The 25857-nt window shown below is 40.5% G+C and overlaps 1 protein-coding gene across 2 annotated transcripts in view; it reads left to right on the forward strand.

The window, feature by feature from the left end:
* Positions 1-25857, forward strand: part of erbb4b (erb-b2 receptor tyrosine kinase 4b) — a 270958-nt gene that overhangs the window by 134512 nt on the left and 110589 nt on the right. For both annotated transcript variants that reach the window (XM_079563351.1, XM_079563352.1), the window contains exon 2: positions 3150-3301. In XM_079563351.1, the coding sequence (XP_079419477.1) occupies positions 3150-3301 (152 nt within the window). The remainder of the gene's footprint in view (positions 1-3149; positions 3302-25857) is intronic.

Genomic DNA, 25857 nt, shown 5'->3' on the forward strand with positions numbered 1-25857 from the left:
AGGCCTACACACTAATGAAATCACTAAGAAGGTAGCAGGCTAACAGGCAAAGCTAGCTGCGGACTAGCACCACTTTAACAGTATTTAAAGCTTTGAGTGAACATTTTTTTTTATCTCCATTGTGTAATTGGATGAACAATATCCCTCTCTCCCTTTGTCTTTTCTGTCAGTGTAGTATGTACTCTCACGGACAATTAATGAGTGTAAACCGCAACATGCTGCGACACCTGTAGTGGTACTTATGGCCTCTAGGGGCATGAGTTACTTAGTTCGCTTTAAGGATTCCTGCTCTATTTAGTTCCCAGCTGGGATACAGAGTGACATTATTAGGCAGGACATCTGGCATAAAACCACCACTGGAATTGCAAATTCCAAGCAATCCACAGCAAAATCCTGTGTTCATCATGCTCACTTCGGTCCGCGGCAAACCGGAATAAGAACGCATTTCTCCAAACATCACACCGCCCTGCTCCTGTGATCTCCGTGGCCTGCCCCAAAGGTGCAATAACAGTTTATTACACCTATCCCCACTTTATGACCCTCCCACTCGGCTCCCCTCAGCCCGCACTAACTGTTATTGAATACACCCAGGTCTACCATACATCATTCCTGAGCAGCGGGTTATGCTACTGTATGTGCGGCACGGCTAATCACCAGTAGTTCATATGGGTGCTGTCCGGGTCACATTGGAATTGTTCTACTTATCTAATATCTCTGATGATCCACTGTTGGGTTTAAAGCAGCCCCATTTGTCTTTCTCATCGCCGCTGGCTAGGATTCTTGCTACCCAATATGTATGTGCGTGTAATGCAGTGTGAATAGAAAACAGAAATGGGAGGTGTGGCATGCACTCTGTTTTTTTCTGTGAGGGGATGCGATGTACTCGGAATCGTACATTCAAAGAACAAAATACAGGTTAAATAAATAATATTGTTATTGTCAATGACTATATTTTTAATCATAATCATAAACAAATGATCTTCATTGCAGTATGAGGTGGCATAAATCCACAAGAAGCCACAATGTATCCCTGAACCCTGTGTTTTATTTCACTAAGATTAATTTTTTTTCAACACCACCAACAAAAACAGCATCTACCTTAAAGGGACTATACAGAGTTTAAAAATGTTTCAAATATGTATTTTCCTCCCCCTACAGGTTCCAGCCATGTCCTAATGTGTAGAATGAGCCCAGACCAATTCGCCACAACTGCCTCTAAAATCCTGCACTGTCACTCAAAAAGATGTTGATTCGGGTCCGAAGTGCCGTCATGCACAAGCTTAATATAGAAGCTGCAGTTACGCGTAAGACCTGAGGTGGCAGTAGTGAGCATAAAATTAGCATCTAGTCCCTTTATTTAGGATTTAGGACAATTTAATTGCTTTCAATTTTTGTTTAATGAACATACATGGTTTTGTAAAATATCACGATTTAGTTTTTTTTATTGAACACCCCTAAGTTGTGCATGTTAATGAACATACATGGGTCTCATGCATGTAAAGACGCCACACCTTCGTCCCCGATGCACACTCTCAAACACACTTTCATTCATCCTGGCTACCCGGAGGAAACCTACGCAGACACGGGAGGAACATGCAAACTCCCTCTAGCTGTGAAGCACAAGCCTAACCTTTCTTGCTGAACCTGTACCTAAAGTGCCCCATTGATAATCCATACATAAGGGTGTTCAATCAAGATTCAAAGCCTGAACTGTGCCGTTTGAGTGTGGAAATGTTGAGTGAGTTGAGTGAGAGAAGCGGGCACCCATGGGTGACGCAGTGACACGTTTCAGGGTGCAGCCGTCACCCCTCTGTCACACTGATGGCTCCCCTGTCCCGCCGCGAGCAGAGGGGGCAGGTGAAGAAGACACTCAGATAATACAAATGAATCTGAATGAGAATATTAGAAAAGAACAAATGTCAGGCCATACCGCTGCACCAGGCGGATGCAAATACACAGAGGAATCATGACTTTGAGTTTGTCTTATTCGGCGAGGCCAAATATATTTAGGATTTAAGCAAAAGCAGAGTTTCTTAAACTTTCAGTCAACTGTATTTATGTTTTCTGGCCTCCGCTGGGTTAGTCTTTACATAGAACTTCTTTATTGTTTAGTCCCATTGAAGAGCTGGTTTAGTCCTTGTGTAGATCATTTATAGAACAGACAGCGCTCCATTGCATTTGTGTACATTTTCTTGAACCAAACGTGTTCATGCCAGTCATTTTCAGTCATGTTGTCTCATCTAATTTGGATCTAATCTAATCAGGTTTTGTCGTGGATAAAGGAGCATCTTAAACCTCCTGACAATATGAATCGTACACTCAAATAATCATAGAGACCATTGAGAAACGTTTATGGAACTTTATATCATACACCAAGAACAAACATTGTCAGAGTTTCATCAAAGAATGAGATTAAAGATTCATTAACTCATAAGTAATGATGATGATCTGATTAATTTGATTCAAAGTTGCTCCAAACATTCCGTCCAGTGTGAAAGTAACTCTCCAACAGTGACTTTCTGGGCTTCTATTTACTGCAAAAGAGCAGGCAATTAGGTCCACAGATTGTATCTCACACATATTCTGTGTGGTTGTTTTCCGGCAAGAAGCAGACCTTAATGAACCCCGTGTCCCAGTGTCAGCCCAAAGAGCAAGTTTGTACATAGCTAGGAGTGTTTGTTATACGTATAAGCCAGTTAATTGAAATAGGAGGCACTGAACTAAACTTTATAATTGTAGAAAATAAAAATAGAAAATAGTTCATAAAAATACATTTTGTACATTTATCTTAATAGAAGCGCTGGACATTTGGGCTTGTTTTGCTTGTTTTAAAAATGTTTTAAAAAAGCAATAGCCCCAATGTGCACCGCATGATAGATACTCCCACAGCACTTAACAGGTATTACAGGAACAGTTCATTCTGCCTGATCCATTGATCTATTTTTAGCTATAAATGCAGTACTGGCCATGTTTGGTAAACACTTTTGTAAAGGACAGGAAGAAATTCAGTTGGTTGAGGTGGTATTTTCGATGCGATGACGAATTAACAAATGCTGGATGTTGGGTCTTTGGGAAGTCAAAAGTTTCCTTTAGCACCACAAAGAGGACAACAAAACGATTAACATTACCCTCTCTTTTTATGTTCACAGTTTGCACAGGAACAGAGAACAAGCTGAGCACCCTGTCGGACTTGGAGCAGCAGTACCGCACCCTGAGGAAGTCCTACGAGAACTGCGAGGTGGTCATGGGAAATCTGGAGATCACCAGCATCGACCGCAGCCGAGATCTCACCTTCCTCCGAGTAAGAACTGAACACTTGCTTGCACACTGTAGCAAACAAAAGGGCCGGCTCGAGGACACCTGTAAGTTTTATAGGCACTGAAGAATTTATGCTAAACTTGGAGTGAAAGCAGCGGAACGTACAACTGTCAGTTTAAGAAAGTGCAAGTTGCGTTTTTTTACAAAAGTAATAAGGCACAAGGCAAGAAATTCTGGACCAGTCTGTGCCCCTACCCTGGTAATGGAGATTAAATAAGAACAAATATTCCACCGTTCATTGGATTTTAGTCCACTTAGTCCAAAGAAGTTTACACACTTGTTCAGTTTGGACTGTCAGATCGCCACAGTCTGCAAATAGAGATCCTCGTCGCAAAAGTGCATACTGATGCAACGAAAATTGAGGGTGCAAACATTTTAAAATGAGGTTCCAATGCACCCTTTTCCACCCCTGTAGATCGAGCCTTTGTTAATACACTATAATTAAGCGCTACACAAAGAAGCTTCCATGGGGCGAAAGATTTTTTTCCCCTCAATTTAACATGTTTCTCCTGTTAATATATTTCAACAAACTCCCCGTGTTTAATAAATCCTGTTTAAGTCCCAATAAAATGTAGCTTGTGATTTTACTGTTAGCACACGACTGATATCCACCCGATAAAATCTCTCAGACAAATGACAGCGCGCAGTCAGAAACACCTCCACAGTGCGGTACACACAGACTGATTAGTCAGGAAACAGCAGATTAACAGCTCATTAATCCCTCTGACATGCTTATATTTATAGCAATCCTGGATGTGATATTACACTGAGCGGGCCTTTATGACAACAATTATTAAAACGGGTTTCCCATCTTCAACGGCTCACATCAAGCATTGAGAATCATACATTTTTGATATGACTTCAGAGCCCTAAAAGAGGAATGTTTAAAGTAGCTACACACGAAATGTAACTTTTTCAGCAGTATTTCAAATGGGGATTGCGTCAAACACTAGCGCATATAACGTTTGTCAGGACACCTTGCTCTATGTTATATACAGCCAAACTCAAAGGTTTACATACCCTGGCAGATTTTTTTTAATTTTTTTTTACTATTTTTCAAAGAATATGAAAGATAAGACAAACATTTTTTTTTCCACTCATAGTTAGTGGTTGTGTGAAGCCATTTTAGCCAAAAAAGAAAGTTCCAAAATGACACTGATCAAAAGTTTACATACCACAGGTTTAGAACGACAGATTGGAGTCTTTTGTGGTAGTTGTGGATGAGGTTCTTTATTTTTTCTGATGGTATAGCAGCCCATTCATCTTGGTACAAAGCCTCCAGTTACTGTAAGTTCCTGGGCTGTTTCACGTTTGAGCTCTCCACATTGGTTCAATGATATTGAGGTCAGGAGACTGAGATGGCCATTAACGGGACCTTCACTTTATTCTGCTGGAGCCAGTGGCATCAGCGAACCAGCTCCATATTTCACAGTAGGTATGGTGCACTTTTTATCATATGCCTTTCCTCATAGACCATCATTGGCCTTGTTGACAACAAAAAAGTTCACCATGGTGTTGTCATTGATGTTAAAAGAGCCAATGCACAGTATTAAAATCTGGGGTATGTAAACTTTTGATCAGGGTCATTTTGGTGCTTAATTTTTTCATTATGATTTTAAAAGTGCAAACTCAGTTGTTTCACTTCACCATAAGTGAAGTGAAACAACTGATAAACAAACCTTTGTGTTATCTTTAATATTCTTGAAAAAAATAGTCAAAACATAAAAAATTCTGCGAGGGTATGTAAACCTTTGAGCATGTAGTGTATTGCTTCTAATTCAGCTGGGAGGAATGCACTGCGCATGGCCAAGCTAACCTGCATCATTTAGTGTAAGTTCATCAATAGTTGGAGTTTAAAGGAGATTAGTCCTGGTTTAGACCTGCTGCTCATGTTTTGGTTCTGGTTCAGCTTTCTGTAACCCCAGAGCTGATTAGAGTATTATTACTGACAAACAAAAATAAAATAACTGGTTGAAAGGTTGTAAAAATCAAACTGTGATTGCCAGTAAAGTAGTAATTATTGAATTTGAGGACAAAGGTACGCTGAGGTGAAGTCGTTATTGTTGAAAAAAGGCAGCTTTTCTCAAACAGCATTTGACAGATCTTTGCTCTAATGACAAACCGACTTAGGGGAAATTCCCCTAAAGATAGCTACCCATCTGAAATGATAAACCATATTTTGTTAAGAGATAAAACAGAAGTAGTTTTCATCTTTTGTTTTTTTTTTTACGCTGAATTGTGAGTCCTCTTTAACCATCAACAGCCCCTGTTGTGTGGGCTGAAAATTGGCCTGAAACTGTCCATTTCAGAAATTGCTGCTGCAAAAGTTGCCAGCTTGAACTTTCTTGTCATTTGACCTTGCTGCTGCTGCTCCTGGCCTGCTCAATGGCCTGAACCACTGATAAGAAAAGAGGAAGTAGCTCTAATCAGGGGTAATCAGACTAAACCTCTCTGAGTGTCCAGCTGATTATAAGCTCTCATTGTAGTGAGGGCAAGAATAATCAAAATCCAAATACTGGTCTCTTTTTTTCTTCTTCAAGATAATTACATGGGGAAAAAATGAAAGGAAGATCATTAATCCATATTCTACAATCTAAAAATTAACTACTTGTCGTGAGAGAAAATTCACATGTTCACAAATGTCCAATTGTGCCACGTAAAAAAATATATATAAATATATAAATATATATAATTGAGTATTTTACATGACCAAAATCATGTATGGGCAGAAGTGAAAATCTTCAATTTCTTCATGCTGTTTTCCATTATAAGTACTATACTGGGCCAGGAGCCTCTTTAGCTCCATCTGCAGGCAGCAGTGGGAATGACACCGTGAAGACAAGGTGCAAGCAAACTTATTGCGTCATGATGATCAGACTTTGAGTTCAGAACTGCATACACTGCAATAGCTTGCATAGCTGAGCCTAATGTTACAATAAAGTGAAAGAAATATAATGTTTGGCTGGTGTCACATTCAGCTATAATGTTTCTACAAATGCTTACTTCCGCTTTAGTTTGACAGACACGTTCATATACACAGCGTATGGACACATGACAGACAGTGGACCTCAGAGACTGGAGCTGTAATAGCGTCGTAACGGGGGGTCAAATGGAGGCATTTAAACTGGCCGTCATCAAATCTGCAGAAGGCAGAAAAATACGCTGAACGTTTGGTGAAAGCAGCTTGTTCCTTTGACCTTTGCTGATCCACTGCTTCACGAGAACATCACCTTGGACCATGCTGGCTGCACTGTGCACTGCTAACAGCACCAACTTCCAATTGATTTCAGTCTATCAAAGCGGGAGGTGAGGGCGCGCTCCCTCTGTGGTACATAAAGCGCTGACTGAATAACATGGGCTGAAATTGCTACGCAGATGAATAAGCCTACAGGGAGCCTAAGGCAGTCCCCCAACAAGGCATGTCATGTTTGATATTTTGCCCCCACACTAGTGATTTGAAGACTGTGTGAGTAAATGAGGGTTGATTACATCTGTGTTAGTGACTAAAGTTCCTCCCCAAAATAAGTTACCACCTGGATCTGGGGTTGCTGAAGTTGGTCAAGTCTAGGTCCATTATTTGGCCAAAGAATGAATCACCAATAATTCCTAGGAAGATTTTTTTTCAATTTGATTACTACTCTGCTGTTCCGGACACTTTATTTTATTCCTTTTTCACACTGCTATTTCTATGACTAAATTTGCTCTCATTACAAGAAGGCCCATGTTCTTAAAAGACCAGATTACGTGTGCTGTAATGAGGGATGTCAGAGAACCATTGTTCATCATTATGTGTGCCTTGCATTCTGCAGAGCAGTAATGCAAATGCCTGTGCTTATCTGAGTCAAACCAATACAATAGTAGTTGGCAAACGGTCACCATTAGACCCCTGCAGTGGTAATAGGTAATCGTGACTTCAGTACTGCAAGAGCCGATCCCAATACAAGTGCTAGTTAAGTGTCCGGTAAACAGCACAAGTGACGACAAGAAGATCCAGGGTTAAATTCCCAGGACTGGTAGGGGCCTTTCTGTGTGTGTGTGTGTGTGTGTGTGTGTGTGTGTGTGTGTGTGTGTGGAACGTGCTCATCCTCTTCGTATCTCAGTTGGTTTCCTCCAAGCACTTCAGTTTCCCCCATCAGCCAAAACTATGCACAGTAGGCTAAAATATTCAGTTGGATCAGATGCAGAAAATAAATATCCCTATATGGACAATAAAGTCTACAAATGCCAATACAAATACAACATTTTCAGGTTCGCTTTAGAAGAAGTACATGCGTATAATACTTCTTTGCTCAATAATAAAAAATATTTGGGAAAATCCCATGTATATCGATCCCGATTGTCCATTTGATTAAAAAAAAGTGAGGAGGAGTGAAAACTGCAGCTAACTCTGTCGGGCAGCAGCAAATACAAGCGCCACACTTCTAGCACAGTACACAACAGCCCCATGTCTGCCCCTGCAGCACGTAAACACACACATCTGCAAAGAAGCCGCAAAAACGTGAGAATGTTTGAAAAGACTTCACAGAGTTTTACACGCTAGCAACATGAAGAAATACTAAACCGCACACTTATAGTATAAAAGTATATAAGATGGCTAAAACTTGCAATTCACTGTCAGGAGTCCAGCTAATCCACTCTCCTTTCGGCTTCAACCTCAAAAAAATCCATGTGGTCCAAATACAGCGATAGTTTTGAAGGTCCACTGACAGCTCCCCCCGAGTGTCTCTGTTTTTCCCGCTAGACAAGTTAGCGGGGTTTGTAGCTGATTTTACACTTAAATTCACAACATCGGCAGATCCTCTTCCCGTGCCGCATGCCTTCCTGTTTGTTTTGTCCGAGTATTCCCTGGGCTTGACCTGACAGGCGATGCAGCATCGCGGCTTCTGGAATTTTTTTTCCAGAATGCGACAGGATTGGCCAATTATCCTGTCGATTAAAACACACCACACGATTATTGAGATTGTCTTATATTAAATTTGTGATTAGGTTATATTTGATTAATTGCCCAGCCTGAATAAAAAGTAATGTTTCTTTTACAACAGCGACTGGCTTATACCTGCTACCAGAAAAAAGCTCAGATTTTGTCCTTATGTCACAACTCGCTTAAATATTCTCTTAAAATAAATATTACCTTTTAATCTCCTCCAGTATAGGGTCTCTGCTGCTGACACAAATTACTGCTACAGAAAGGTGTATATTTGTAGGTCAAGGGGTGAGGCCAACTTTCTCATTTACAAAGCAGCTCCCTGGTGGCGCCGACACGCCAGGTTCCTCCACCTTTTCCTGTTCGCCAATTAACATGGGTTAATTGAACATGCTAATTAGAAACACAGGGTGCCACACAGCGAGGGAGCCATAGGGCAGGGTGGCGGGTGTATTTTTAGGCAATATTATTATTATTATGATGAAAAAGATTAATAACACGCCTCTCCGGGGAGCAGGACACTTCACCTTGAGGTAGAGGAGAGGAGATGGAGTGGAAGGAAAAACTATTGTGCGCGCTTTACCATAGCAGCTGTCTGAGGCAGTGATTGAAACTGATGCGTGTGCGTTCTTCTTCAGATAGCCCCCAGATTGATGGCTGCCTCCCAAAGCCCCTCCAACAGCCCTAGCAGTAAATAGAGTCCATCTTCCAAACGGCTTCCACAGCAAATAAATCAACGCACAGGCTGTGATTAATACACGCTTTATGGCGCTGTGTTTTCCTTTCTTCTCATGTACGCACGTATAGGGACAAAGCAACTTGCGTGAGTTAAAGTCGCGTGCATGCTGCATACTGTTTTCATATAAGACTCAGACAATAATATTTGTTTCCCAGATCTAGGAACATATGGCCATATATTTTTTATTATGGTTTTGCTGCATTATGCACACGGAAATCTGTACTGTGCTGGACAGTTTTATTTTTAAATCCTTTATGTTTGTAGCTATAGTTAAATTGAGACTACAGTACAACTAGTTTTTAGTAGTAGCTCTTCTGTTCATGATTTTAATAAGAAGTTATATAAACGTGTCTGAAAATGAAGCATGCTAACAGGTCCTCAGTATTAAAAAGCTTTCAGTGATGTGGTTCTTGACTGTGGCCTCATAACTCTCGTGTGGAGTGTGCTCTTGACCCTGCTCTTGCACAAATGACTCTTCTGTCAGAGTCAGGTACCTGATGGAAACCACTGTAAGCTAAGGAACGCGCATCAATATCTACTGATGTACAAAATTGTGGCTATAAAGTGGCCTGAAATACACTATTGACCATTGCAAAGAGGATAATAATTCATCTAGTTGTCATAGTTATGGTGACTGCTGCAGTGGCTTGAGGTGCTGGAAGATGCAGCTCCTTTGTTTCTAAACCACAAATAGTTAAAGTTAACAAAAGGTTGAAGGCTTTGCTGCAAACCGTAGGCACTATAACATGACATAATAGCATGTGAGTGACCCCATGCATTACACATGAACCTTTTCTACACATCTTGCTCAGCTCTACAGATCAAGATCAACTGCTATAAATTGAATAGTATTGGCTATCTTTGCCATGTTTGCATGAGGAATCTCCCGAGATTTGCATGGACCAGTACGATTGACAAAGTAGAGAGTTGTTGAACGAGTGAAACCAAAACACACTGCAGTAACTCTGTGTCCAGCTACATTTAAGTGAATCTGTAAAATATCCCTTGATATACTGTATGTGGAACATGTAACTAAGCCCTGAAATCGTAATAGCGTTGGTGACACAGGGCCGAGCTCTGCTCCTAAAACCTGAATGTAGGGCAGCCTCCTGGTGACTGAAAACAGGTTTTCCAGGGAAAGTGCATCGAGGTGTAAAAACGGTGTCCAGGGGGGGTCTCCCAGTGCAGCAGGTCTGAGGTGATACAGTATTTTGGTTGTGCTGTAATGTTGGCATTAACCTTCTGGGCCATAATCACACACTTTGTTCTGTGCTTCAGAGTCCATCGGGCAAATTATGCAACACACACCGCAACAACTGCAACAGTCTCCGAGCTGTGAATTAAAGGTTATGTGAGGGAAGACAAGTGGTAAAGGACAACTGGAAGGCTGATGAAAAAGTGCACGGAATTATGCTTAAAAGTTGGACTTACATGTTACTGAAAATCATTTTAAAGGCATCTTATTTTTAAAGGGCACATTGACAAGAAATGGTACAATTTGCATCTTTATGGCAAAGTGCAACATTGGTACTCTCGCCTCACAGCTTGAAGGCTCCAGGTTTGTTTCCCAGACCTATGGGGCCTCTCTTTTTTGGGTTATAGATTTTATATTTTGTTTTCCCCGTTTATGAAGCAATGGTTTCTAAAAATCTTAATGGGACTTTCCTGGATAAACCAAGATCAAGGTCAAACTTATTTATAATACACATTTCAGCGGGTACTGTCCTTAAGTGATATACAGGTGTTTGGACAAAGGTCACAATATCACTGTCCTAAAGCAAAAGCATTCATAGTGGTAAGTAATAGCTATTTCAATTAATCTATGCGTCTGCTCTATCATTTATCATCATGTAGTCAAATGGTTTACGTAATAAGCTTGTAACTACTTGAAGTTAAGACTGATTATGCAAATGCGCATTGCTTCACCATTGAGCCCCACAGCAGCACATCTTCCTTTTTTCTTTCTTTTTTCTTTTTGAATTGCCACTGCTGCGCCGACTTTTCCTCAGCCACATTTTAAAGCCTCATGATCATGTGCGTTTTTCCCCCCTAACAACTCAAACATCTTTCTGCGTCGTTTTTTGACTGGCATGTTTGTCCCCGGGGCTCGATCAGTGGCCTCCCCTGCTTCCTAATTTCTGATGCACCGTTAGATGAGTGCAGATTACGTTGGGCCCCCCTGCTCCTTTGCAAACTCCTTCAATATTAATGAAGACTGATGAAGTGCTAGGGAGCCCCTGTCTTTCAGTGCTGACCTAGATTGGATTGACAATTGCAATTAGCGTCCCCTCAAGTTCATTTCCATCACTTTAATTTGACACGGCGAAGGACAATGCGAGCCGTGGAGTGAGACCATTGACAGCGCATGGGATCCTGAGTGGAGAAAGGTTAGCGGGGGGAAATAGAGGTGACGGAGTTTTACCAGTAACTCGTTTGAAGAAGAATTATGAGGCAGTGGTATCCGGTGGAGACATGGCATGCTCTGGGCTTCTTCCATCAAGAAAGGAAAAGGAAAGAGAATCATGTAACTACCCGTATACTGCATGTGTAGTGTACATATGATATACTAGCATAAGGAAAAACGTGCAGTGCATAGTGTGAACAACAGAGAATCCTTTAATAGAATTACAAATAACATATCAATCCGGTCAAGGTTAGCGTAACCACAGATTTGTTTGTCGCTGTTCTGTTTCATTTCATTTTTTCGTTTGAGATATTTGTGTCAAATAAATAAACATATTTTGCGCAGTATACAATTATAAAGCAATGCACAAATAAAAGCCCAAAAGAAGTAAGCTGATGAATAAAACTTGTTAACCCCTTTCTCACATTCATTCTTCCCTCGACAGCAATTGTTTTTGTTTACATACATTGGTTAACTGTACATTTGAAATACATATCTCAGCAATGATATGTCTGCATTCATCATAGAACATAACTTGCATGTATAAAAGGAAAAAAAACATGTCTGGCAAAAGAAAAAATGTCTAGCAGAGTCAACGAATATTTATTTATTATTAAAGCAATACTAAGTATTATATATATATATATACTATAGTTGGCACATGTTGCATTTTTTTACTCATTAATTGTCCGTGACAGTAAATACTACGCTGACAGAAAAGACAAAAGGAAAGAGGGATATTGTTCATCCAATGACACAATGGAGATCATTTTTTTTCACTTAAACTGGGCTGTAATTTGTAAAAGTTGTTTAAGTGGCGCTAGCCCGCAGTTAGCTTTGCCCGTTAGCCAGTTAGCTTCTTCTTCGTGATTCTTTTAGTGTGTATTGGGGCCTCCAACCTGTAGGCAGTGAAATTGCAATTGTGGTATCTGGTTAGAGACACCAGAGGGAGATGAAGGACCTCCCAATCATCCCATTCACACTTGTATTACCCCCAGAGGGATTATGCCAAGGGTTTATTAAGGTAAACAAGTCACTTAGTACTGCTTTAATTTACAGTTCTTCATCTTCTTTAGATTAGTTACTACATACCTTTTCTTTGTACATCTGTTTAAAGTTCTTCAGCGAACTACAACATCAAATTCAAATCCTCTAGTTCATTCCATTGATCGACCCCTCGGCGAGTGATGAACATGCTTTTAATTGCGTGTTTCCTAAAGTTCATTGGACCTCGCAGATTATATTTGCCATCTCTATTGCAAAACATTTTTTGGACATTGTTTGGAAGCAATCAATATCTTACTTTATACATTATTTGGAAGGATTAAATTATGACCATATCGTGAATTTTTATAATTTTCGATTCTTTTCATTATTCGGCATACTCCAAACAGATAAGGGGGGAAAGAGAGAGTGCCAGTTGCTACACCCACTTTGGAAGAGCAATATATGTGTCTGTTCCCTTTAAAGGTGCATTATGCCTCTCAGATGAAGTGTCATTGAATCGCTGTCATGTCGTTTGTGAGAGAGAGAAACGTGCAGTGACGACGAGAGTAGCTCCTTAAATGAATGACTGTCCGACCACTGCAGGAGGAGGAGATATAGGAGCTGGATGATGTGCCACTCTGTGTTGATATTTTTCAGAAAGTAGTCATTTTAAACCAGCTATATTTCCATATACATTTGTTATGTGTGACAGAGAAAGGGTTAAAACCTCTTCTTGTCTGGATGACAGATACATTTACTCTCTCCATCACACTGTTGGCCATGCAATGTCTCTGGTTTTTCTCTTCCCTTGAGAAATGTCCCACCGGAATGCCTAAATTGGATCAAGCAATGTTGGCTTGCAAAAAATAAAAGATCATTTACTTATTTCAACATTCTTAGACTGCCTACTGTGGTTCTTATATATTTCACACCTATTTACCTTGCCTGCACCAAAGTCATTAGGAAGACTGTGTATATCTAGCGTTTTGATGCAAGTTTATGAATAATGGTCTGCCTGCCTAATGACAAGCTCCGCCTCTGCTCCACACAACGCTCACAGTGGACCAAGGGACTGCTTAGGGAGTTTGTGTGTTTGCTCAGACACATAAAAAATTTGAGGGAACATGGATGATAACTGTGTGAACCTGGTCTCGACCCGTTGGACTTTGGGATTCCAGTTTGTAATGGGAAACCTTGTGGGTGTAATGAATGTCTGGTGTTTTCTTAATACGTTTTCATGGAAAATCTCTCTGGCTGCAAAACCAGTCACCATATTGGGGACACGAAATAAAGTGAAGAGGTGAATAAACTCTGCAGTTGGTGAAGTTTCCTGCGAGTTTTGCCAATGCCACTCAGAGTGCATTTCCTCTCCTCAGTCACCATCACAACCTCACCATGTCAAGGGAAGTGAGTTTTATTTTAGTTTGAGCTAGTTTGCCGTCTTAACGCGAGTCACTGCAGATTAATATGGGAGGAAAAATGAGTGGGATCAAGATGAAAATTTTGCTGTAGATCATTGTCATTTTATTAAACTACTCAATAATCCATCTCTACTGGGATCTGTAGTGTAGACCTTCATGCTATTACAGTGTTTTATGAGATAAAGTAATGACTAGAAAGCACACTTAGACTTATATTGGTTTGTATTCTTTATATTTGTAAAGCTAATAAGGGAGGAGAGGAGAAGTTACGGAGGCCGATTTGGGAGTCCCTCTGTAGACGGGCCAAGACCGTGGTGGAATAACCTACAGTTGTTGGAGCTTCAGTTATTTTTTGTCTAGTCGCTGTTGGATGGTGGTTCCTCCGTGAACAGGGCTGAAGACTGCGACACTACGACCGGCCATCTGAAACTGAGAGAAATAGATAAATAAGGGGGGAGAGGAGAAGTCAGGCGTTAGAGTCACATCTGAGGAGTGTGATGCTCAGCGATGAGGATACACAGGTTCTGCTCAAGGAAAAGCAAGGAGTTTCCAGCGAATCTTGTAGTTTGTCCATCTCCTGCTGTGCTGTGCGCCTGTCAAAGTCCTTAAAGTCGCAGAGTATTTTGGCTTTGTCCTGGAAATTTAACTGCAGTTCTTCTAGATCAGCTGCTTTCGTCTCACAGACATTGTTTGTTTCTCTTCTTGAAACCTCTCAAACATAGACTTTTCTCTCATGCTCTCCTGCATGCTGTCGTAATGTTCGGTCACTTCCTCTTGGAGCGGGAGGTTCTTCTGTTGCTCCTCTATCAGTTTTTGTGTTGTCTGATGGAGGTCCACTTGGAGTTTTTGCAGGATGCCTTTTTATTCAGCTGCAGCGTCTGGTTTGCGCTCTGCTGTGAGTCCAAATCTTTATTTCAGTGCTGAAATTGTGACCTTAACGTCTTCTGTGGCGATTTTATTGGCTGCCTTCATGGACAGCTGCTGCTCCTCTAGAAGAGTCTTAATTTTCCGTTCCATCTGGTGGACTTCCTTCGTCAGTGTGGCATGGCTCGTCTCATGCAGCGCAAACTGTTCAAGCTTGAGACGATTTTCTGTCAGCTCCTGGTCCAGCTGTTGAAGCAATCGCGATTTCTGTCCGACCTGGTCTTCTAGGTCTATAATATTCGAAGACTTACATTTGCCACCTTGAGCAGTCTATAGTTTGACTTCAGCCGTTCAATAACCATCTTTGCACTGTCATTCTGGCTATCCATTTTCTGTTGAAGGAGGCTTTAAGTGTCATGTTCCTCGTGCAGACCCCGGTTTTGAGCTTGTAGAGCTTGGGGTCTCGCTGTTGACGTCCAGTGCATCCTGGAGACGTTGTGAGCGCTGGCTTTCCTCGTAGAGAGCCATCTCTAGCGAGGCTTTATCCTGACGCTCGCTCCACACCTGCCCTTGCCGAGAGAGATTTACTCTCTAAGCTGAACAGAGCACAAGCCGTAGCTCCTGTATGAGCGCGGCATCTGACGAACACTTCTTTTTTAAGATTTTCATGTTGAAAATGCTACATAACGTGACGAAATGTTGCAAAATGCTGCTTGTTTGACGAAGTGTCTGGTGAATGACTAAAGCTAAGATTATAGGCTTATACATAGAGTGACGTTGTGGAAGAGAATTAAACACTTGAAGGACAGAATTTGACATCAACACAGAATCACCTTTGAAACAGCTGAGAACATTTCACACATCTGTGAGAAAAGTCTAGGGCTGTTGGCTTATAATTGTACATTGGGTTTGAGAGCCTGAATGAGCCCTGGTGGGATCTCCCAGGACAAACAGGTCCTCGCTGATGGGTCAGATTAAGTCCTGTAAAACAGTGTAAATACATTTAGAAATACATTCCAATACATTCCATTTTTAGGCATTTTTATAATAAAAATGATCAAATAATAAAATAAATTCTTGTATATTTATTTTAAATGTTACATGGTGTGGTTTTAACGGTTGAATGTATGTGTTTAACTGTTGTCTGATCTGTCGAAAGTACAGTTTATTGAATATGAACAGAGTAAACCTGTAATGTTCACGGCAAATTTCCTACAGTATTGTCATAGGTTTAAAAAACAAGAAGTTATTTACTATAAAATAAATAGCCATTTGCTGTGAACCTATTACTTATGTGTCACCCTTGTTTTCCCCATGGCAACATTTTTTTTATCAGTCCTGGATACCACCAGAAGAGACCCACTCACCACTTAGTAAAACAGTGTGAGTATGCAATACTGCAGTATTACTATAACATTAAGATGGAACTGTTATGTGTGGTTCTATAATACAGGTAGATGCAGTCATGGTGGTGTTGTCAGGCTGTAAGAGACACAAACAAAGCTTCACACTCCTCTTGTTGCACTTCTCTGTGCATCCTCTGACTCTATTTCACTGTGCTGATAGTCACAGCCCAGTAGCACCCAGAGCGGAGGAGAGTCGCCAGACGACTAACCAGGCGGTGACAATGGCCCTCACTGCTTCTTCTGCGATGTCTTTCAAACTTCATATCTGTCTCCTCCCTGTGCAGTCGCCTCTAAAAGGTGAACCATACAGAACAACTTCTCCGGAGAATCGAAATCAATTTCCTCCCACAGCGACTGAGATTGGGGAGGCCTTTTGAGAAGTGAAGGCTTAGGCACTCCGGATACAATAGGTGTGCTCAAACTAGCCTATGTGCCACTCATTAACAGTGGTCTGCTGATAAGGCGGACACTTATTGAAAACAGCACATAATCCTCTGGGCTTTGCTTTTGTATTCAGGCAGCGCTGTTGGGTCGTCTCTGCATGATAATATGCGTTCTTGTCAAATTGTCTTGCCTTGTTCAGAAGTGAATGTTCAAAATATTTCTACCTGGTGGCTGTAAAATTATACGAATTGTGTCCATTCTTGTAAACATTGTCAGCTTTTTTCCCCCCTCAAATAATGTTTTCATTTCAACATAATGAAATGTACTTTTTTCATTTTAACAGAAGTATATATCTGAAATATAAAATCTACAGCTTAGACAAATATACAGTACATTTGGCCTGGCATCCATTGTGTGCAACAACTGTTTAGAACAGGGGTAGGCAATGCTCAGTGGAGGGCCGGGTTTCTTCATCGTCAAAAGACCAAGGGCCGGACCCTCCAATTAAAGCAATTAAAGTAAAGCATCACTTTCTACATATGCCAGTGTTGTACATCATACACACTGGAAAAATGTATAAAATGAATAAAGTTTTTTTTTTATGTTAAACTTGAGTTGAGGTAATCTAAGATCAGATAAAAACAATGCCAATGAAACAAATAGAAATCCTTTTACTGTAATTTTTTTTCATTTTTCACTGGAAATTATACAAAATAATCTGAATGAAGAAAAAACTCAGGCTTGTTCCATTGGCAAGAATAGGTTATATCTGCTTTAAGGCCAGACCAAATCCACTCAATTAGATTTAGATTAGATTTAATATCTTAATTCAAGTAAATTAAAGTCATTTCTTAGTATTCTTAGAGCATGCTTTTAGGATTATGGCCTAAAAGGGTGCTCTGCTAAGACATTTTAAGGAACTGACAGTATTTTTAACATTTCTAGAGTACTTTAACAGGCATTTGATCTCTGATTTGGGTCATAATATTTCTCAAAATCATCTCGAGGGCCAGAGTTTGATGATGGAGGGCCGGATGGAGGGCCTGACATTGCCTACCCCTGGTTTAGAATATTATAGAAATATAGCAACAATTAATTTGATGATAGTTAAATGGGTGTCTCTTGGCTGAAAAATGTTTAGTATTTCAACTCCAACGTTGTCTTAAGGCTATATGCTAATGTTAATTCAGTTTCATTAATCATATTAGCTGGTTATCTTATTTACAAAGAACCACACAGGTAGTTTCTCTTTATACATATGCAGCAGTGGCATTTTCCACCCGCCGCGCCTCTCTGTGCTAACTAGCCACTGTTTGAATAAAAACTCATTAGGATTACATAGTCGTTTAGCTAAGTGACACGGCCTGTAATTGTACCATCCATCAATTGCAGTGTAATAACGCCCTGAGAGGAGCTAAATGTTGATTAGCCCTCAGCCAATTTCACCCGCTTCTTTGGGGAAAAAAGAGAGTGAGAAGATAGACCTGGAGGAAGAGAAGCTTGTGGTTCAGAGAAGGGCAGTGGTCCAGGAGGCTGAACTGTGCTGGTTACATGACCTAGAGATGAGCGCCGTATACCTCTGCATGTAGAGGATGTTTTTAACTCACTTGCTCAGAGTTGGAGCCAGGAGTTTAAATTGTGCTGATTCGCTGTTTATGTTCCATTTGCAGATAGTACCTGAGCCCAACACATTTCTATCTTCACTCCTTATCTGCTTTTTATACATAATGCTTGGCTTACTGATTCCTATCACCCTTTTTTTTTTTGCCTTATGCACTGCATCTTTTAGTGAGTATGTTTGCTCTTTATTGCACTCTTTTTTTTCAAAGTTTGAATAGCGTTATGTCACAAAGGCAAATGCATGTTCCGGCAACTGTTTAGATCAGTGCTTCTCAAATGTTCCATAGTACCGCCTCATGATACATTGGACCTTCCAAATACTATCAGGCCTGAATTAAAAAAGTGGAAATGGCCCTGAGTACAGCATGAAGAAATTCAACTACCACTACCATTTGAGAGCATCTGGCTTAGACAGTAGTACCAAACATTTAAAGCAAAGCATTTTTTTCTTTGGTCAGTTACACAATACATAACTCAAAGCAAGTTAATGTCCTACATTTGGGACAGCACTATTATCAGTTCTCACAATTATACTTATTTCTTTCTTTACCTAAGATAATACCAAGAAACTTTGAACTTGGAGGAACAAAGCTGGCAGAGGTGGTGTGGGTGATGTCTTTTTTTCCCCTCTGATTCATCTTCCTTTCCCTAAATATCCAGTGAATAACCTAATTGCTCATTGATGACAATACTGTATTTAACTCAATAATATCCTTTTGGGTGACAGTGGCATGAGACAGAAAACGCAAACGGAGTTAGACAGAGGCACAAAGGAACTGTGAGAAGCGCAGAGAATGAAGAAGTGAGATGCTTAATATAATTGCAGCTTTTAGTGGGGACTGAATGCATCGTATAGAGTTAACAGAGCAGACTCCACCCTCATGAACCGTCATGTCTTTATCGCTAATGGCCCTGGCTTTTGTCTAGTGCGACTCACGATCTGCAAAGTGAAAATTGCTCTGACTTTTGCGGCTTTGTAATTTGCAATGGTAGTGCAGTTTCCAGGGAAATAAGCAGGGGAGACGTGTTTGATATTAATAGGAAAGAGCAGCTTGGGAACCTAACTTCTAAACTCAAAACTATCAAATTCCTTAAAAGGATTTAATGTTGACACCAATAGGGCATCAATATTGGTTAGCTGACAACAATTAGGTTTTTAAAGCTAGGAGGTTGAATTGTCAAGTAATTTTCAAATGCTTAGGTGCCATCCATCCATCCATCCATCCATCCATCCATTTTCTTCCACTTGTCCGTTGCCGGGTCGTGGGGGCAGCCGTCCGAGACGCCCAAATCACATTGCACCAGCCCCTATGGCTCCTCCTGCAGGTGGTGGGTCCACAGAAGGACAGCCTCATGATTATCCGGGCCTGTTGGTCTCTCATAAGGGGCTTCTGATCCGCTCTTTGTCTGACCTGTCACCTACGACCTGTTTGCCCTGGGAGACCCTACCAGGGGCACGAAGCCCCCAACAACAGAGCTCCTAGGATCATTTGGGTGCTCAAACCCCTCCACCACGTTAAGGTGTCGGTTCCAGGAGGGGAGGTGCCATACAGTCACTGGGATAATGTCTGAGCACAAGAATCCTAATTGAAACAAACATCATTATGTACCGAAAGATCATGAACTAAGAGATTATGTGAATCATCTGATGCTCCATTCAAATTGACTGTTTCCTACAAAGTTACAGATTTCCCTGGTAAAAGGCACCGTACCTCCAGTATCCCCAATTGGACCCAAGTTAGCACATTTAACATGAGATGTCCATTAAAACTACAAAAATATTTATGCGTTGAACTTTTTGTTTTAACATGGAAGTAATTTTCCTTTTCCTTTGCAAAGTTATCCTGTCCTGATCAGACAAGATGCTTTTCCTACTCTATTATACTTTGGGACCTAGTCTTGTCTCCGTGAGCCCCTGTGAGTGTGATGTGTGGCCTAAACGTGTACTGTATGTAAATTTAGGTTGGCTTGAGTGACTTGATCCTCGTACTGTATTTAGCATTACCACTGATGTCTTTCTTCAATCAGCAGGATTGCAAATCACTGTATTATTGTTGAACATGATCTGAAGCATCCCATAGGGAGCCACATTATTTTTAATTGTTATGCTCTAATTTCACCACAACGCTAGTATGTCTTAATTAAGCATGACTGTTATCTGAGTTTATTTAATATTCCCTGAAGCTGATGGCTTCTGCTGACAAATAAAACTATGCTCCTATGTAAGTGACATTTTAAAGTATGCTGTACACGCTGGAGTAGTAGCAGTAGCAGTTGTTGTAGTAGAAGTATTTTTGAGGTTGGTTGTTGTAATAGTTTTAAGTCGAAGTAGTTGTGTAGTACTTCTTGGTAAAGTGATTGTAGGAGGAGAGGACAGCCATGCATGTCAGTGCTGATTTGTGTGTTCCCCGCCAAGAGAGCAGGACCTTTATCATCCATGTTTTACACAGTGGTGAGAGCAGCAGCCAACTCACCTGTTTCTGCTAAATACACTTGTTTTTCGGGGCCAATATCTAAGTCCTGTAGACAGGGGATTGTAAAGAAGACAGTCTTAAACAGCGTGAACAGAAGGGAATGTGCTGTCTGGACATGGATGGAACCTTTTAATCGATGCGTCTGAGAACCAAAGTAAAAGCACCTCAGTCTCATCAGGGCTTAGTGTCTCTGTATTATTTCATTATCCTTCGATCTCCAGCCAGTGTTGTTGTGTCCATAGACAAAGCACTTTCTCTTGCACTGTTGGCTGTGTGAGGCAGCCTCGTCTCAATAATCAGCTTCAGGGCGACAAATTTACTACCACTAGGATTGCATAAATAAAATATCACTATCAAATTACTGTGTTCAGAAAGTGCTAGCTAAATCCAATTTCATTTTACATTTATTTTTTATTTTGTAATAACATTGTCGTGTTCAATATATTTATTTTCATTGTGTAATAGAACTACATTTAGTAATAATGTGCAATAATGTATAATTTTTTTAATAAACTCCCTTATGCATCTTTTTAATAATAATAATAATAATAATAATAATAATAATAATAATAATAATAATAATAATTATTGTTATTATTATTATTATTATTATTATTATTATTATTATTATTATTATTATTATTATTATTATTATATACATTATGTATATTAAATACAGTATATATACTGTATTTATGATATGGGCAATTCATTCAGCTAATAATTACAGATGCTTTATAATTGCTCAATACTGTTTATACTTTAAGCAAACAAATACATTTCATTTTAAGTTATTGTAAAATGAGAAAATTATTTAGAACAATTATTTAAAATTATTATTAAATCATTTTGTACAAAATTACACATACAAAATTTGTCCTTTTTGACAGTTCTGCTGTAATTACTGAGTGATATTCTAGACAAAATAAAATATTACCTTTATCCTTCAAGAAAAGCCACAGCTTCTTCTTGTGTCGGTTAAATTCACGAAGCCGCAAGGACCTTCACCTTTTATTGGCTAATAATGCAGTTAGGACCATTGTGTGGTCTGAGATCGCTCGCGGCTACACTTCACAGACTCCTGAGGCCAACTGTGTGAACATTAAAAGGAGAACTACTGCACAGATCTTTGACTAGACTCTTAAATCACTCCACTGACCAGTCACGCCCAGAGGCTGTGTCACTTACAACGGTCCAAAATGGAAAACGAATGCACTGGAAAAACTGTTTTAGATAATTGGGGCCATTTTTTCAACTTGGGGTGAGTTGGTGGAAAATGATCGCTGTGAAATTTAGGCTGTTTTAGCATGCACTTTGCCTGGATGAATGGGGATTACACATACTATCTGTCAACATTGTTAATGTTTTCATCCAAACTACAGCATCATGTTTTGAGATAATGATGTTTTTGTTAAGAATATTCTCACTTGGTTCTGAATCACCCAAAGGACAATGTATTCTGATGCATTTGGACCTGAGTGTTTTTGTAATTAAGCTGTTTGTGCTCAAGCAGTGGAGGATCTCTCCCTTGAGGCATCTTTTGTAATCTCAGTGAAACTCGGAGACAATGACATCACTCAAGTACTCTGTTTCACATTTTGTTTTAGGGCTGAGGCATCAGGACAATATGTTTTAGAGGATGGAAGTGTTACTCAGTAATTAGCCTTTGATCGGTTGCATGAGTTTGCGATTTTCAAGCTGTTGCCCAGACAGCTCATACCAGTCTCTGGGTTTGGTGACTACATCATGCTATTTTAAAACCCTAATCTTTGAAACCGAGATTACTGGGAGCTTCCTCTGATATGTCCACATGCTGTACACATTAGTACTTACAGTGTGAGGCTTGTTGCATTAGACATTTTCAAAGTCATGGTGAGTTTGAGTTGCATAATCAATCCCCCTCCTAACTGTGGATTTCCTTTTTTACTGTCTGGAAACTTTAAAGTCCGCTGGGATTCGGCTAGCGGGCCTGATTAAAGAGCTAACCACGGGCTACTTTGGATCTCGGATACATCTCCCAGCAGCTGTGGCCCCGCCCCTCTATATCTGCACACAGGGAGCGTGGGGAAGTGATTACTCTCGGATTAGGCCTCGCCCGCCTCCGATATGTACGCTATAATTGAATAATAGCGGCTTCACCCCAACAGTCCCACCGCACTCGGGCCTCCCAGCCTCGTCAGATCGGCACAGTATTAACCATGACACAGGCGTAACCAGGCCGGTAATTAATGCACTGAATCAATTACAAACGAGTCCATTTGGAGAATTCCCCGAAGGAGTCCAGTCATTACCGCAGCTCTGATGGAGTTACAAGTCGCCCGTGTGGGGATTGGTGTCACTGTGTGGTTCCAGGTCTCAAACTGTCTCCTCTTTGGTCTCAGCGAAGTTGACAAAACCTGTCCTTAGTGTCGTACCACGGAGAGCAATTATAGGTAACAAATCCTATTACAAGCCAAAGAAAGTTTTCAAGCCAGACATGTTAGATTTTTCAGAGGAAGTCTTGGCTTTACACGTGGACAATACAAATAATGGAAGAAGAAAAAGGTTTGTTAAGAACACTGCCTTTTTGTACTTTATGGTGCTATACTATAATAATAATGATAATAATAATAATAATAATAATAATACTCACTTTAATTGTTATCTGACATACTGAGACATTACACTCATAGAAACTAGATGTACTGCACCAAGGTTACAGCGTAAATTAACAGTGCACAACATTCCAACAATGCTCCCGAAGACAATCTTCTAAACTACCCCCTGAAGCGAGTCCCATTCACGGCACAGTCATTCAGAATCAGACAATACCAAAATAACAACATTGTGTTACGTTTATGCCATATTCATATAAACATTATAGAAACACTCAACCATTCTCAGCATTTCACGTTTGCGTCAGACAATTTCACACCATCAAAGCACAATCCCAGAATTCAGCAGCTCAGAATGCATTCATAATTCTATCGCAATTGCGTCTGCTAGCTCATACCGGGGCCAAATACTGTCATTTCTAAAATGTATGAAATGTATTCTTCCCATTGTTGAATCTTTGTGTTTTGTCAGGTGCAGAATTAAGCATACCTGCAGATTATAATGTGCCAGGCCATTAGCACCTCTGTACTGGATAGCTGTTTGTTGGAGCGATAGATAGCGGCTTTAAAGAAAAAATACAAAACAATTAAACTGGCTCGGACATGAACCAGTGGTCTCTGTACTAAAGCTTCTAAAGCTTCTCTCATCACACATCGTATTTCATTATTCTCTCAAAGGTGAAAGTCACTCATGATGACAGAGGGCTACTCAATTCAGGACCTGACAAGGAGGTGACATGGGAGCTGAGAACAGAGGCTGTGTAAAGGTTCAGTCACTGTGTTAACTGCTGGTGGTGGGTCCACAGAAGGACGGCCTCACGATTCAAACCGGGCCTGTTGGTCTCTCATAAGGGGCTTCTGAACCGCTCTTTGTCTAACCCGTCACCTAGGACCTGTTTGCCATGAGAGACCCTACTAGGGGCACGAAGCCCCCGACAACAAAACTCCCAGGATCATTCGGGTGCTCAAACCCCTCCACCATGTTAAGGTGGCGGTTCCAGGAGGGGATCAGCAATGCAGCCTAATTAATTTTATTTTTTAAGTTGTCATCTGACCCAGTTTTAATTTTGCAGATGACTACAAAAACAGGAGTCCTGAAACATTCAGGTTATTCATAAAATAAATCAACATGACATTTTGTGATAAATTGTTGTTTTACTCTTTTACCATTATTTGACTGTTAGCATTTATCATGTGTCACCTCCCACAAATACACTTTATTACTATTTCTCTGGAACATGGACCATGTTTTTTGCATCCTTAACAAAGTCTTGATAATAATAATGATGATAATCATACCTGGTGGACGGTCAGTCACCGACACAGCCCTTGATGAAGCCACTTGGTTAGAACAAATGTTGGCTTTTTGTTTTATATTCAGAAAGATCCAGCTCTTTCATACGTCATAATTTGCAGACAACTTAAAAAAAAAAAAAAACTTTGCTATGGAACATACCTGGACAACTGAGAGCTCACGTGACACATTCCCACCAAACTAAATTAGAAGTTGAATATTTATCCTTGCTCGTTGTGTCGCCTCTTTCCGGTTTTGTCCCGTTGGCCGCGGTGCTGTTTGTCAGTGATGAATGCACCTTACAGGGCGTTCTTGTCAGAGTGCTTGACAAGTCTCCTGTCACACTGTCAGAGGCGATGATCCTCAAACGCAGAACCAACGCCACACATCGCTTGGACACCCTGGTAAAGCACACGCTCCTCTCGCTCTCCTCAAAGTCACTCAGTCTGACCAGTCTCATTAGTGACTGACAGCTCCTCAGACGCCTGGCAAATCACATCACGATCAAGCTCACAAACATATGGTTCTCAAATTTTAACCGCTGCTTTGCTGATTGGTTACGATCACTGCGTTTCAGAAATTTGTGTCTGTAAGGGGCTTTATGTTATGCTTTAATCATGCTGTTAACAACTAGTTTAGACACCTTAGCCTTGGTGTTTTCATCGAATAAGTTGTAACAGAAACAAATAAATAAAAGATCCGCACAACTTCGTCGCTCCAAAGCTTATTTTAATGCTCACCAGACAGTGACGTTTCGGGCCTTAGCCCTTCTTCAGACAAGTTGATTGTCTGAAGAAGGGCTAAGGCCCGAAACGTCACTGTCTGGTGAGCATTAAAATAAGCTTTGGAGCGACGAAGTTGTGCGGATCTTTTATTTATTTGTTTCTGTTACACTTTCCATTTTTTGATCCTGCACACTTATTTAGAACTGTGGATGTGCGTGCCTTCACCCACTTCATCGAATAAGTTACCATGAGATATGTAAATACCCCTAGTAATAAGGCAATATTATGTAGTTCTACAAAATGCCAGGAGAGTGCAGAGCAGAGGGAAAATGAAACTTTGCAGATTGCTAGCTTCTGGAGATTTGAGCAAGGCAGAGATTTTGACCACAAACAGGATCAGATAGTTTAAAGAGTAAGGCTGGGACAAAATACCGGAACGGATCGCAATACATTTTGCCGCAATACCAAGTATTGATACTAGTATCGCAATACTTTCAGTGCTTGTGTTTGGACGCATTTTTATCACAAGCTTTTCCAGCTACACACTTGACACAGTCAACCTGAATACATATCAAATGGCATTTGGTTTATAAACTTTGGACATGACCTTTTACACATTTTAAGGTTATGATTACATACTGTATCGCAATATGTATCGCATCAGCCCCTGAGTATTGGAGCGTGACAAAAGTGGACTGTCCCA

The sequence above is a fragment of the Gobius niger genome, assembly GCF_951799975.1.
Source record: "Gobius niger genome assembly, chromosome: 9".
Classification (NCBI taxonomy): Eukaryota; Metazoa; Chordata; class Actinopteri; order Gobiiformes; family Gobiidae; genus Gobius; species Gobius niger.